We start from the raw sequence: 15,592 nt of genomic DNA, 5'->3' as shown, positions 1-15,592 counted from the left end.
TGATTAGAAAATTATGATTTTTAAGGGCACAATTCTTAAGACAGAATAAATGCCACACTTAAAGAATTACAGAGTTGGATCTGAAATATGCAAAAGAGGTATGCCCAAAATTTTTGTGCTCACCCCTTTTGGGAGAAAGTGGCTGAAACTATACAATCATTAAAAAATAAATCATTCTTTGAAGGATGCAAAGTTATCCTGATCTTCAAAATGAAATATACCACCATTTCTATATATAATTTAATTTTTCTCTTCAGCAGGGATCAAATGGTATTTTGGTTGATTGCCAGTGAGCAAATGAAGTAGGAAATACATTTTAGGATCCCATTGTGATTTTTTTTTTCTCAGCAGCAAAAGATTAGATAAAACAGACCTTTGTCATGTAATGTTCACTGATCAGGTGAACATAATAAAAACTGGGCTTTAGTTAAATCTAGTGTATTAACTCTTGTTTCATTGGCATTTACAGTCTTTGGGAGTGTTGAACAAGTGTACAAATAATGACATTTTCAGAAATTTAACCATTGCATTTCATGTAAATTCTGCATAAAGTTCAAGACTAATGGTATTGACGTCACAGTCTTCAAATTTTAAAAGGCATATAGGAATAGTAATAACATCTCCCAGAAATGTTAAAGACACTTGTATATATATGTAAAATCCATTTTGACTTGATGAAAACAAATTCTAATCTATGAAAATATTACATCAAGTCATATTGCACCTGATGAGGAAATTATACATGAATGATAGTAAATGCTAAAAAACACTTCAGATAAAGACTCAGTAAGTCAAATTAAATGAAGAGTTTCAGAAGTAACATAACCATCTAAAAATGTTAGTTTTTCACACAACTGGTCACACTTATTTTGCTTTACTTAAAATCCCTGGTCTTGTCTGAAGATAATACCATAAAACTCAATTACATAATTCAACTGTCTTTAACTCCCCTTTCTCCAGTAGCCATTGCACCTTAGGAGGTTTGTAGCTATTCTATCTCAATTTTTTTTTCTTTCAGCAAATACTAAGTGTGAAAAGCTTCACCAGATGAAAATCATTTCATACAATGAAGCACTGAATTGTTTTTTCATTCAGTTTCTTTAGACTGAAAGCAGCTCAGTTTCCCTATGAATAGTCCACGTATCATTTCATGCCTGGTGTCTGCAGCCCACTCTAGATTTATCTTGCTTTCAGCAGGTACTCGGTAGCACTTTCTGGGTTATTTTACAAAACATCCAACATGGTTTAAATTGTTTAAAAGCAATTGGAACTGCTTCCTTTCCTACCCACTGCCTCTTCAAGTGTCCTTAACCTTCATCATCCTTCCCTAAAATGTGTCCCCAACATGCCTATTTACATGGCTCTCAGGCACCGGAGGCTTGCACACCCATCACATACCAGGTCAGTTTCTAACAGTGTGAAGGCTGTTGGAGCAGGGCAGTTTCCTTCCATTGAGAGCTGAGTATGGTCATATTGCTTTTAACACAGCGACCCTTGTATGCAAAGTTTAGACTATCGTCTCATGGTCCCATATGCCTTGGCTCTGATTGATGTAACAACAGTATCTGTCATAGGGTCTGTTCAGCTTGTACGAGCAAACGATGATACTGTCCTGGGGCACAAAGAAGATGCTGTCCTCAGGCTCAGGGCACTCAGACCTGTCCCAGGCTGAGCACTTGGCATCCAACGCATTATAGGTGAGGGAACTGCCTGAGGGACAGTAGCCATCCAGGTGTCTGGACGGCTCCTCCCGATGCCCGCTCTGGACCCGGCTCTGGCATTCTCCTTCTTCCGCGGGTGTGGGGGTGGTGATGGAGCTGACCATAGGCACCTCGCCCTGCCCTTGGAGGGGGAGCTTCCCCCTGAGGCACACCTTCTTTGCCAGCTCATCTGAGCTCCCCTTGCCCGACTCCAGGTCTGAAGGGGTCCTCAGCAGTTCCACCACCTCCTTGTCCTTGGGTTTCCGGAAGCAGGGCAACTTGCGGACCCATAGCAGCTCATTCTCGGGCCACTTGGTGCATCCCTCAGTTTTCCTGGCCAGGGCAATGGCTGCGATGCCTGGGAGGCAGATGGCTGGCCCTATGGCCAGGAGGGGGATGTTTCCCAGAGTCTCTCCTTTCATCCCAGAGACAGTGAACATGAAGCCAAAGACCAGGAAGACACTCACCAGGGCCACAACCAGCCCAGTCCTCGGGTTAATGTCATCAGGCCGCATCTTTCACTCCATCCAGGTTGGGGACTGCCTGCTAGCCAGGGAGCAATGTTCCTCCCTACTGTCAGAGGAAAACGCACTGGGTTAAAAACAAAACAAAGCACCCAAGTCCATTTCCCAACCACCAACTATCTCTCTTACTCTTTGTGTCTGACACTCTACTGTCTGTCAGTCTTGGTCTCTGTCTGTTTCTCCCTCTATTTCTGTTGCTCTCTCTCTTTCTCTGTTTATCTGTCTCCTTCTTACTATTGCAGCCCCTGCCTCTTTCTCATATAGTCATCCACAGGCTGGGGTCACTGCGGTACCTGAGGTTTCCTGCCGTCTCCCGGGAGCGCGGGGAAAAAACACCAGTTTGAGTCTCCTTAGAAACCTCCACAGCAGCTGTTTCCTCGGCTCTCTCCCTTGTTTCTGGAAGGAAAGCCTGGTTTTCCAACTGACTCTGCATCCAGGAGGTGGGACGTGGGAGCTTGTCTTTCCCAGCAGTGCCCGTCGGTCTCCAGGGCTTTGGGAGCTGAGCGGCGGCGCAGGCCAGCACCCAGCTCTGCGCGCAGAGCGCCGGGTGCTGGAGGGAGGAAGGACTTAGTCTGGGAAAGAGGGAAAGCGGCGAGCGAGTCTGGCCTCGTTACATCACTTTCAGAGCAAGCTCAGAAACAAAGAAGGACGCGCGGGGGCGCGAGGGGGCTAAACCCAGGGGAGAGGCCAGCCGGACAGAAGAGGCTGCCCAGGGTCCAGTCGGGGTGCTTGGAGCAGCCAGAGTTCGTCCCGCAGCTGCCCGTGAGGGCTGAGTAAGGCGGCTGGACATGCTCCGTGCCCGGGAGGGTCCGGGGTGCGAGGCTGCCGCGTGCCGGAGACTGGAACTCGGGCCGGTTTGCCCACGGGACAGCCTGGGCTCCGAGTCCGCGGTCCGAGGCCCAGAGGTGCCAGCTGGAGATGCCCCTCGGGGACCTGGATCCTTCTCCAGTTACAGATCTGGGTGACCCGATCCGACCTATGGCAGCTCCCAGAGATTCCCCTACCGCCCGTCTCAGAACGTCGAGGCTCTCAGGGCTCGGAGGGCTGCATTCCTCCCGGGTCCTCCTGCCCGCGACCTCTCTGGGTTCGCGCGCTGGGCGGCAGTGGCGCGCAAAAGCGCTCTAGCACCGAAGCGGGCTGCGTTGCTGGAGCGCACGGGAAGCCCCCAGGCTGAGTTAGTGGTCAGCCGGGTCTTGCTCGAGCCTTGGGGGAGTCACCAGAGTCCTTCCCCCTGGTCTTACAGCTCTGGATCCTGGAGGGGGTGGCCTTGGAGCTCGGATCCTACTCCGACACGGCCGTGGTGCCAGCCACGCCGGCTGGGTCAAAGGAGAAAGGCTCTCCAGCCCCGGCTCCCCATCCCCGCACCCAACACCCAGCTAACAAGGAGAAGGAGGGGCCTTGACTGGGAGGATCAGGCCGCCCAGCCCGCGAAGCAGCACCAGCTTTGCGCGATTCTGTCCTTTGCTGACGCTGGTGTGGAGAACCTGTCTCCTCCCCACCACATCAGGGGCTGGATTCCTCTGGCCCCAGGGGCAAGACTGGCTTTGACTGGGTTCTTCAACAAGACTGCTCATTTAGGGTAGATGGGGAATATTGAGGAACCAGACGTGGAGGGGCAGGGGCGGAAGGAGGAGGGAATGGTACATTCTTTCATGTCAAGGCCCTGCCTTAGTGGAAAGAATTTTGACATCCAGGCCTTCCCCACTTAAACTAGCCATGTGTTCTTGGGCAAGTGACTTAACCTCTCTGAGAATCAGTTGACCCATCTGTAAAATGAGAATATTGTTATCAAATATGTGAAGGAACAAACATAATGAGGACTAAATAAATGTAAAGTTCCTAGTGCAATGCTTGGTACACGGTTCTGGTTCACAAAATGGATGAAATATGTACTTTCATAGTATGTGATCATCAATGTAAGGCACGAGCCAAATCATAAAGAGCCTGTCTGTGGGGCTAAGGACCTTTGACTTTATCCACTAAGCAGTGAAGAATCGTCTTGGTGTTGTTTTAAGCAGGGATCAACATAAAAGTATTCCATGTTTGACAGATGCTGACAGCAGGTTAGAGGACGGGTTGGAAAGGGTAGATGTGGAAGCAGGAGGACAGTTCAGTAAGCCAGGCAAGACATGGCACGGGCCTGAACGATGCAGGGCTAGTGGGGTGGTCAGAAGAAAGTGAATTTGAAGACTATTTAAGGGTACAATCAAGTGTCTTGCATCAAAGGAAGTGAGATGGCAGTAGGAGTCCAAAGCTGAGTCCCAAGTTTCCCACTCTTTCCACTGAGTGGATCAGGAATCAGACTCAATTTTCCACTCCAGCATCTACTGTGTGTCTCTTGTAGTCATGCTCATTAGACAGCTGCTGTACCTCTGGACATAGAATCATTATTTTGGAAGGAAGGAAGGAAGAAAGGAGAAAAGGTAAAGAGCAAATGTGAGATGCCAGCTGTTTGGCCATTTGTATCAGGGAAATAATTGTTTTCCTGGCAGCCCCACTAAATAGATAGACATCTGCTTTTATCTCATTGTCTAGAAGGATGTCATAGGGGCCACCTCTGTGCAAAGGAACCCGGGAAATCAAGATTTTGTTTTTGGGGTTTTTTTTTGGACCAGATTTATTGCCACTTTGAAAAAAAATCAGGGTTTTGTTAGCAAGGAAAAAGAGAACAATGAATCTTGGAGAAGCAACCAGAAGCATGTGCCACAACTATCGAACACACTTACCTTCTTGCAGCCCTCTCTTCCCTTGCCTTTACTAATGCCTTTCTATCCTGATTTCCCTCTTATCTTCCTGGCCACTTATTTGTAGTCTACTCTGTAAACTCCTCTTTATTTTATTAATTTTTATGTTGAACAAAGCCCTTCGATGTTGATATTCTGCTGGCTATGCTGATGACCCCCTATGTTTATCTCTTTAGCCTTGTCCTTTTCCCTCAATTTCAGATTTATAGTATCTAACTGTCTGCTTGATATCTGTCTGTACAGCACACAGACACTTCAAATTCAACACAGCTTAAACTCTGCTCATTAAATTTCCTTCAGACAGGCTCTTTCTCATTTGACTCCCTCATTCTTCCTATTCCCTCAACCGAGAAACTGTGGGATTGTCCTCTATTCCTTTGTCTCTCTAGAAAGCTACATCCAGTAAATCAATCAAATCATCGTAGTCTTACCCCCTAAATTCCCTGATCTTCTCCTCTTCTGTGACCTGAGGTAAATCACTTTACCTCCCTGGGTTTCCCATGAAACAAGGGCTTTGGGCAGAGAGCTAGCTGAGGTGCATTTCAGCTCTACTATTCTGTGGTTCTCCAACAGTCACTTCTGCAGGGCTGAACTGTCGTTAGTGTTGTGCAGGTGCTCTGACAATAGTTCTGGAAACCTAGCTGGAGCCTAAAGAAGCAACATTGCTGAACAGAGACCTCCTCTCACTCGTACAAGCATCTAATTCCATTTGACTTTTAAGCCAGGCAGTTCATCTACTTAGGCATTAGATAAGACCCATGGATAAAACTGCAGGAAACTTCAATTACTGTTTAATTATAAGCCTCATTCTCAAAGCAGTTCCTTCTTAGAGGTAATTTCAGATGGTCTTTGAACAGCAGGTATACTTGCGCAAGTCAGCAGCAAAAGTGGGTGGAGGTGGGAGACATCACTCAGGGTTATAATATTCAGGGACAGAAAAGGCATCCTCAGTATTTAATTTCTTGCCTGTACAAGCTGATTGCACTAGAATTTTAAAACCTTAAGCAGTTCTCGCAATGCTGTAAGCATATACAGCCACGTACAAAAGCTTTTCATCAGAAGAAAAAGGAAATTCAGGTTGTAATGAGGCTTTGTATGTATGTGGGTGTTTGAGAAGGAAATGCAGAACCTTTTATTTCTGAAATTATTGAAATCATGGGATGCTAGAATTTGAAGATACCTTATAGAATATCTACTCTAACTCCCTTAATCATACAGATGAAATCCAGAAGGGTTGCAATCATTCAGTACTACTTGAGTATATATTATGTGCTTGGCACTGTGCTAGGTGCTGGAGATACAAGTCAGTAAGACATGGTCACTCACATTCACAGAGCAAGATATGTATGTTAGTTAGGATAGGATGGATTATGCTGTGGCAACAAAAGATTTCAAGATCTCAAAGGCTGTATGCTCATCCTACTTGTCTCTCATGGATCAGCTGCAGCCTTGCTCCATGTTGTCTTCACTCTGGGATTCAGGCTGCAGGGCAGCTTCCAGTTGGGACATTGCCAGTCCATTGAATCCAGGCACCAGAGACCCTGCACTGAGCCTTCACTTTAGTAGCTTCTCTCTGGCTCCCCTGGCTGTGCCCCCTCTCTCTAGGCCAAAGAATCTGCTGAGGTAATGCCCCACTTGGAGACCTTACCCCCCATTCTAGGCCATGTGATGGGTACCTGGGACCTTAAAATTCCCCACCCAAACAGCCCCATACCAGCTTCCAGGGCTTGTGTACAGCTCTTTGCTTGGTCCATCCTCCCAAAGATTGACCATACTACAGGTGTGCACACCCCTAGGCCTGTGGGACAGTCAAGGGGCCACTATGATTTTGAGTACAGATAAAACTCAGGCATGCAAGATGGGCTGTGTATTCCAGCCTCTTCATGGTTCAGAACAGAGCCAGAGGAGGGAAAAGAAAAGACAGCATTCATTTTATTCTTGCGTGGGGCCTCGCACATGTTAGAGACAGGCCTGGGTGGAGGGTCTGGGGAAAGGAGAGAGAAGTCCCAACTCATATTTTAAAGAGCTCTGTCTAGCTGTTGTGTAGAAAATAGATTTAAGGTGGGTCAAGGGCAGAAGCAGGGAGGCCAGTTGGGAGACTATTGCAATTATCTAGGTGAGAGTTGATGGTGGCTTATGGATGTGGCTAGAAGTGGTCAGATTCTGATGTATTTTAATGCAAAACTGATAGTATTTGCTAATATATTTGGGATGTGAGGAAATTGTGTAATCAAGGATGATTCTAGATTTGGAATTTGAGGTGGGAAATCAGGAACTAGATTTTGGACATATTCATTTGATATATCAAAGTGAAGATGATGATAGAGTTGATGTACAAGTCTGGCGTTTTGGGAAGAAGTCTGAGGTAGAGATATAAATTTGGGAGCTGTTGGGATATGGTTAACATTTAGAGCCCTGGGACTAATGAGATCACTTAGGGAGCAGGCATCAATAGGTTAGAGAAGTTTGAGTACTAAGTATGTACTAAGGAACATCAACATTTTGAGGCTGGGGAGATGAGGAGGAACCAGAACAAGAAACTATGAAGGAGTGGCCAGCAAGGTGAGAAAGTAAAGAGATGTCTAAGGAACCAAAAGAAGAAAGCATATCAGGGAGGGTGTAGCGATTGCATCAATTCTGTTGATAAGTCAAGTATGAAAAGGACTAAAAAGTGAGCACTGGACTTAGCAACATGGAGGTCACTGGTCACCTTTACAAGAGCAGTTCTGGTAGAGTGGGTGGAGGTGAAGTCTTGATTGAAATGAGTCCACAAGAGAAAAGGAGAAGAGGAACTAGAGGCAGAGAGTGAATATAACTCAAATGGTTTTATTGTTAAGGAGAACAGAGAAATGAGATGATAGCCAGATGTGGAGGTGTGGGGTCAAGAGAGAAAACTTTTTTAAAAATGGGAGCTGTCTTAGCACTTTGCCTGTAGAAATGTAAGATTTGTAAATTTAAATGACAATTCTATACCATTTTTTATCCATTAAATTTGTAAATAAAAAAAATAATGCTGGGGCTTCCCTGGTGGTGCAGTGGTTAAGAATCTACCTGCCAATGCAGGGGACACAGGTGCGAGCCCTGGTCCGGGAAGATTCCACATGCCGCAGAGCAACTAAGCCCATGTGCCACAACTACTGAGCCTGTGCTCTAGAGCCTGCGAGCCACAACTACTGAACCCATATGCCACAACTACTGAAGCCCGCGTGCCTAGAGCCCATGCTCCTCAACAAGAGAAGCTACCGCAATGAGAAGGCCGTGCACCGCAACCAAGAGTAGCCCCCGCTCGCTGCAAATAGAGAAAGTCCTCGTGCAGCAACAAAGACCCAGCACAGCCAAAAATAAATAAATAAATAAATTTATTAAAAAAAAAAAATGCCAATGCTGGGAGGTGGTGCTCTGAGATGAGCACTTGCATATACTGGTGGTGGGAATATATCAGTACTGACTCTTGTGTGGAAGAAAGCTGTCCAGATATCTCAAGAACTTGGAAGAAGTTCATACCTCTTGCATGACCATTATATTGAAACATGTCAGAAGTAGGTATGTATTGATGGAAAAAACAGACCCAGGCACCCTCTGAGTAAATTAATCAGCATTTACTGATGTCAAGGTATAGAAGGAAGTCCCCACAGCTTCACCCACAGGCACACAGTTGGGGATGGTAATGTCTGAGTAAGGGAGGGTTATATCTAACCCTTTTGGAAACAAAAGTGTTTCTGTCTAGGTTCACCATGTATTCATAAGGCTTATTTTCATGAGGCAGATCCAGGCCTGCTCATAGTCTGGCCTCATGTCTGCTGAGACCAACCAGCTGATATAAGAACAGGCCCAGTTCATGAGGCATAAACAAAATCCTCATTATCATCAGACTCTCCAGACCTGCACAATAGTTTCTTGAACTCAGTGCTATGGAAACAGAATCAGGGCCATTTTGTGAAAGTCTCCAAAAGTCAAACAAATTAAGACCTTAGACCTGCTGTTGCTGCACTGTCCAATATCATAGCCATTAGCAGAGGAGGCTATTTACATTTAAATTAGTTAAATTGCAATAAAATTAAAAAGTCAGTTTCTCAGATGTACTACCCACATTTCCAGTGCTCAGTAGTCAGATGTGGTGATTGGCCACCACACTGGACAGTGCAGATGTAAACATTTCACCATCATAACATTCTATTGGATGGTGCTGAGCTGTTGGACTTAATCATGATCCAGTTGACTCAGGCAGTACGATTCTAGCAATCTTTCTTGTGGGAATAATCAGTGGCACAAAAAATATTTATGTGCAAAAAAAATTTACTATGCCCTAGTAGTAATACGCTGGAAAACATTGAAATAGCCAATAACAGAGGAAAGGCTATATACAGTATGTTGCATCCACTGGAGGGAATATGCATGGTCAGCTGAGGAGATATTATATATCCACAAAATTATATTTTGGAGATTTTTAATGACCCATGAAAATGGGCTCAATATAATGCTAATGAAAACAAACCTAAGAATCAAAATTCTATTAAAATAACTTGAAAAAATGTTATATTAAATAGGACCCTGATTACTAAAAAAAAAAAAAAAAAAAAGACCAAAATGAAAAAATACTCTCAGATTATTAGCAGTGGTTATTTCAAGGTGGTGGAACATTAAATAAATTATTATTTTCTTTATATTTTTATAGTAAGAAAACTCTTACTATAAGAGTTTATAAAAAAACTCTTATAGTAAGAAAAAAATTTTTTTTAATGAAAGAATAGTCTCTTGCACATATTAAGCACTCAGTAAATGGTAGTTGAGTGAATGATACATGAAGACTTGAAAGACTGAATGAGCAAATTCAAATTTTCTCAGCTTTATATTTTCCCTGAGTTCGTCCTGCCCCTTTTTCTCATTCTGGCACTTCCTCACAGGAGAGAAAAGGATATGGACGAATTGAGAAAAGATGAAAACTGAAGGACAGCAAGCAGATTTTCATGTTGGATTGGAGTTAAATCTTATGGTTCTTCCCAAATTTATGTTAATCACTTTTGAGATTTCTTATAACCCTGTTTTCAACCTAGAAAATAATAAATATATTATCTTCCCCCTTTCTGATTTAAACATGATTGTTTTTGTTTTTGTTTTTGCGGTACACGGGCCTCTCACCATTGTGGCCTTTCCCATCGCGGAGCACAGGCTCCGGACGCGCAGGCTCAGCGGCCATGGCTCACGGGCCCAGCCGCTCCGCGGCATGTGGGATCCTCCCGGACCGGGAGCACGAACCCGTGTCTCCTGCATCGGGAGGCGGACTCTCAACCACTGTGCCACCAGGGAAGCCCTAAACATGATTGTTTTGATGCACCTGGTTAGAGGTTTGATATTTTTTTCTTCTTGGCTATGATTCTGACTCATTTATTTAACAAACGTTATATTGAGAAGCTCCTACTTACCTGGTTGTGTTCATACTTCCTCTGTACCTCCTCCCATCTTCTCTAGCCCTTGGGAGGTAACTGATCTTTTTTTTTTTTAATTTAATTTTATTTATTTATTTTCGGCTACGCTGGGTCTTCGTTGCTGCCCTCAGGCTTTCTCTAGTTGCGACGAGCGGGGGCTACTCTTCGTTGCGGTGCGCAGGCTTCTTATTGAGGTGGCTTCTCTTGTTGCGGAGCACAGGCTTTAGGCATGCGGGCTTCAGTAGTTGTGGCATGTGAGCTCAGTAGTTGTGGCTCCTGGGCTCTAGAGTGCAGGCTCAGTAGTTGTGGCGCACGGGCCCAGCTGCCCCGTGGCATGTGGGATCCTTCCAGACCCGGGCTCGAACCCGCGTCCCCAGCATTGGCAGGCGGATTCCTAACCACTGCGCCACCAGGGAAGCCCGGTAACTCTGATCTTTACTAAAGGATACGTTCACACCTCTAACTTTTCTTATTTCACTTGGGGCCTCCAGAAGTGTAAAGTAGCTTCAGTTGTTTTTCCAGTGCTGAATTAACAGAGTTTTAAAAACTCTTGCAGCTCATTAGAGTTCATTAGGTTGTGCAGAAAAGGAAGCCTAGAATTTTCATAAAGGAATCCTAGAATTTTCACAAATTGTTTTGCAAGTTAAAAAATAAAGCTAGTACAAGTGACAGTGTTAGATTGATGGTTCCAAAGATGAAAACCTTTTAGGTATCTGAGTGGTTCCAGCCAAACATCCATTTGCTCTCCAGGGCTGAGCTTATTCAATAGCTTAGATCTTTCTCCATGTTGTCTTTCCTTTGATTCTGTACAGGATCTTTGGTAAGGGAATAAAGAAGGGATGAGAAAATGGACTGTTAGGAATCATGAAGAGTTGGAAGTAGAGAATTCTGTTGTGGTTTGCTCCCCAAATTGAAGGTTGATCTGGTTTTCTCATTCTTGTCCTTAGATTAAACAGTGCACTGATATGTCCAACCTTAAAATTTTTTATTAAAGTATAGTTGATTTACAATACTATATTGGTCTCAGGTGTACAATATAGTGATTCAATATTTTTACAGATTATACTCCATTTAAAGTTATAAAATATTGGCTATGTTCCCTGTGCTGTACAGTATACCCTTGTAACTTATTTATTTTATACATAATAATTTGTACCTCTTAATCCCCTGCTCCTATCTTACCCCACCCCCACCCCCGCAGTCTCTCTTCCCACTGGCAACTGCTGATTTGTTCTCGATAGCTGTGAATCTGTTTCTGTTTTGCTATATTTATTCATTTGTTTTACTTTTTAGATTCCACAGATAAGTGATAACATACTACTGTATGCTCTCTGTCTGGCTTACTTCATTATTTCATAGTGCCTTCCAGTTTCATCCACATTGTCACAAATGGCAGGATATCCTTCTTTCTCATGGCTGAATAATATTCTACTGTATATATGTACTACATTTTCTTTATCCATTTACCCATCAGTGGACACTTAGGTTGCTTCCATATCTTGGCTATTGTAAATAATGCTGCCATGAATATAGGGGTGCATATATCTTTTTGAATTAGTGTTTTTGTTTTCTTCAGATATATACCCAGGAGTAGAATTACTGCATCATATGGAAGTTCCATTTTCAGTTTTTTTAGAAATCTCCATACTGTTTTCCATAATGGCTGCACCAGTTTACATTCCCACCAACAATGTACTAGGGTTCTCTTTTCTCCACATCCTCACCAACATTATTTGTGGTCTTTTTGACGATAGCCATTCTGACAGGTGGGAGGTGATACCTCATTGTGGTTTTGATTTGTATTTCTCTAATAATTAGTGATGAGCATCTTTTCATGTTTCTTTTGGCTATCTGTATGTCTTCTTCAGAAAAATGTCTATTCTCGTCTTCTGCCCATTTTTTAATCAGGTCTTTTGTTGTTATGATATTGAGTTGTACGAGCTGCTTGTATATTTTGGGTATTAACCCCTTATCGGACATATCATTTGCAAATATTTTCTTCTATTCCATAGGTTGTCTTTTCATTTTGTCAATGTTTTCCTTTGCTGTGCAAAAGCTTTTAAGTTTAATTAGGTCCCTTTTATTTTTGCCTTTGTTTCCTTTGCCTGAGAAGACTGATCCAAAAAAATATCGCTACAACTTATGTCAAAGAGTGTTCTGCCTGTTTTCTTCTAGGAGTTTTATGGTTTCCAGTCTTACATTTAAGTCTTTAATCCATTTTGAGTTTATTTTTGTGTATGGTGTGATAAAATGTTATTATTTTATTCTTTTACATGTAGCTATACAGTTTTCCCAGCACCACTTATTGAAGAGACTGTTTTTTCCCCATTGTATATAATAGGGAATATATACAATGGGGAATATAAGACTGTTTTTTCCTTCTTGCCTCCTTTGTCATGGGTTAATTGACCATGTGTGCATGGGTTTATTTCTGGGCTTTCTATTCTATTCCATTGATCTGTGTGTCTGTTTTTGTGCCAGTATCATACTGTTTTGATGACTGTAGCTTTGTAGTATAGTCTGAAGTCAAGGCACATGATACTTTTAGCTTTGTTTTTTTTTTCTCAAGATTGCTTTGGCTATTCAGGGTCTTTAACCTTTTGATAATATATATGTTTATGAAAACCCAAACATAGACCACCAAATCATTTCACTATTTTATTCAACAGGCATTAAAAGAGTTCCTTTAGAAGATTTATATATAAGGGTGTTGATCACAACAGTAATTTTAATATTAAAAAATATGGAATGGTTATATAAATTATGTTATATCAAAACTCTGGGATATTATATAATCATAATAAATGAAGTTGCAGGTTGGATCGGAATGACAGATCAAACACACGTACCTCTTCTCCCTCAGGCTCCCAAAATCTAGAAATGGGATTTGAGATTTGTGTGAGTCTGTATTTGGAGATTAATTCCATCACAGTCCTGGGAAACAGGAAAAAAACTATCAACAGAACAGAAATCTCTGAAAGAAAGTTAATGAAATTTAATTGATAATGAAATGCATATAATCTAACTAGAGTTGCCAAAAAACCCTGATAATGCTGTACCTCAATATACTATAAGGGCTACATGGGCCTGAGAGTGATGATTTCCCCAAGACTTTGGAAGTAAGATTACCATTTGAGTGGTCAAAAATTTCATACATAATGAAAGAGTATCCAGCTATGGGATGGAACCAAGAGCTTGTTCAAATAATTGTGTCTGAAGAGTTTTGGAAACACTAAAGATCATAATTAGGGCAGTTTGGATATATTTTTAGAGAAAAAATACTAGTCCCATCATATTTTATCATATAGACTCAGAGTGTGTAACTAGAGAGGGATATTCACCACCAACCAAAGAAAAGAGAGAACCAATGAGTCAGACATTTGCTGTGTTTATCCAGCACTGTTCAGAGGAAAGATGGGGGCTGCAGGGAAGTGGTGGCTTATTAGGTTTCAGAATATCCTTCATCTAAAATCTTTTAAGATCTTCTATTTCTCTCTCATCAAACATTCTGATGATAATTTTGGCTTCTCAGACATTCTGGTACTGTGAAGACTATGACCATCATGGCTGACAAAAATCTTCCTTCTTTCCCCCTTCCCTCTCTCCCTCCTTCTCTTCCTTCCTTCCTTCCTTCTTTCCTTTTCCTCCCCCCAATACTTCCTTCCCTTTTCCTTTAAAAAAAATAGCTTTATTGAGATATAATTCACATTCCATGCAATTCATCCATTTAAGCTAAACAATTCAAAGACTTTTAGTGTATTTATAGAGTTGTACAACCTTCACTACAGTCTGATTCTAGAACATTTCTATCACCCTAAAAAGCAACCAGGTGCCCACTTATAGTCACTCCTCATTCCCATCCCTGGTCCTAGCTGTTCCTAGGCAACCACTAATCTACTTTCTTTCTCTATAGATTTGCCTTTTCTGAATATTTTTTACAAATGGAATCATACCATATGTGTTCTTTTGTGTCTGGCTTCTTTCACTGGGCATAATGTTTTTGAGATTCATCCATGTTTTAGCATGTATTAGTATTTTGTTCCTTTTTATTGCCAAGTAATATTCCATTGTATGGTTATATACCACATTTTGTTTACCCATGTATCAGCTGATGGACATTTGAGTTATTTCAACTTTTTGGCCATCATGAATAATGCCATTATGGACATTTACGTACATGTTTTCACATGCACATATTCTTTGTTTCTCTTGGGTAGATACTTAGGAGTAGAATTGTTGGGTCACATGATAACTCTAACTTTGTAAGAAGCTGTCAAACTATTTTCCAAAGTAGTTGCCTCCCTTCATTTTTATACTTCTCATCTTGAATTATTTTAAAATAAACTATAAACCTGTGGCACTTAGCCAAAAAAAGCATTAGCCCATCTAAAAATTATCAATTTATTATCATCACTAATTCAAATTTCCACTATAATCTTTCCATAGACATGAGTAGACATGAGTCACTGGAAAGTAACATCTCCCTTTGTAAATCAGTGAAGTGGCTTCCTGATTTACATACAGCCTCCTGTGAGTTTTGTTAGCATGAGTGAGTGAACTTTCCTGACTAAGTTGCTGAATAAGTTGACTGGCTGCTTGCTTGAGTCTTGGGCAGCCTGGCTTTAGAAGATGAGCTGGGACAGTCTGATTCTTCTCCTGTAAATTTGGAGTGGAGACACTGAGAGGGCAAGTGTGTCAGCTTCAAGGAGCCAAGCTGAATAGTGAGACAAACTTAGGGAATGAGGCCACCATATCAGACCGTGAGTGAGAAGGGGAAGCCAGGGGACAATGAGGGAAGCACTGAGAGAAGTTGAGATGAGAGAACACTCAGACCTTGAGAGAAAGGAGAATCTCAATCCCTGGTGGTTCTGTTTCTGAGTCACAGTGTTAGAGAGGAAGGTCTTTCCCCTACTCCTGGTTTCCACAATGAGGGATTTTTCCTAATACTATATTGGCCTGTCTTCCCTCTAGGGAGTGGAGTTACTCATCACCTGCTGAATTTAGGAAGATAACTGAGCATGCTTGGCTTGTTCTTCCTCCTGGGAGTGAGCTGCCCATAAGGAACAGGATTCAGCTCTGACCCTTCACAAGGAAAGCATGTTCTACTGGTCTAGTGTAATTGGAATGGAGTGGTGCTACAGACTAAATGTCTGTGTCCCCTCCAAATTCAAATGTTGAAACCTAACCCCCAATATGAT

At 42.5% G+C, this 15,592-nt stretch overlaps 1 protein-coding gene across 1 annotated transcript; it reads right to left on the bottom strand.

The window, feature by feature from the left end:
- Positions 1 to 1,507: 1,507 nt before the first annotated feature.
- On the bottom strand, positions 1,508 to 2,215 carry TMEM215 (transmembrane protein 215). The gene has a single exon (XM_032633949.1). It carries the CDS (start codon positions 2,213 to 2,215, stop codon positions 1,508 to 1,510), a length of 708 nt encoding a protein of 235 aa, XP_032489840.1.
- Between the last annotated feature and the right edge of the window lie 13,377 nt (positions 2,216 to 15,592).

This window comes from Phocoena sinus, chromosome 6, assembly GCF_008692025.1.
Source record: "Phocoena sinus isolate mPhoSin1 chromosome 6, mPhoSin1.pri, whole genome shotgun sequence".
Lineage (NCBI taxonomy): Eukaryota > Metazoa > Chordata > Mammalia > Artiodactyla > Phocoenidae > Phocoena > Phocoena sinus.
This window is presented reverse-complemented; position numbering and strand designations above follow the sequence as displayed.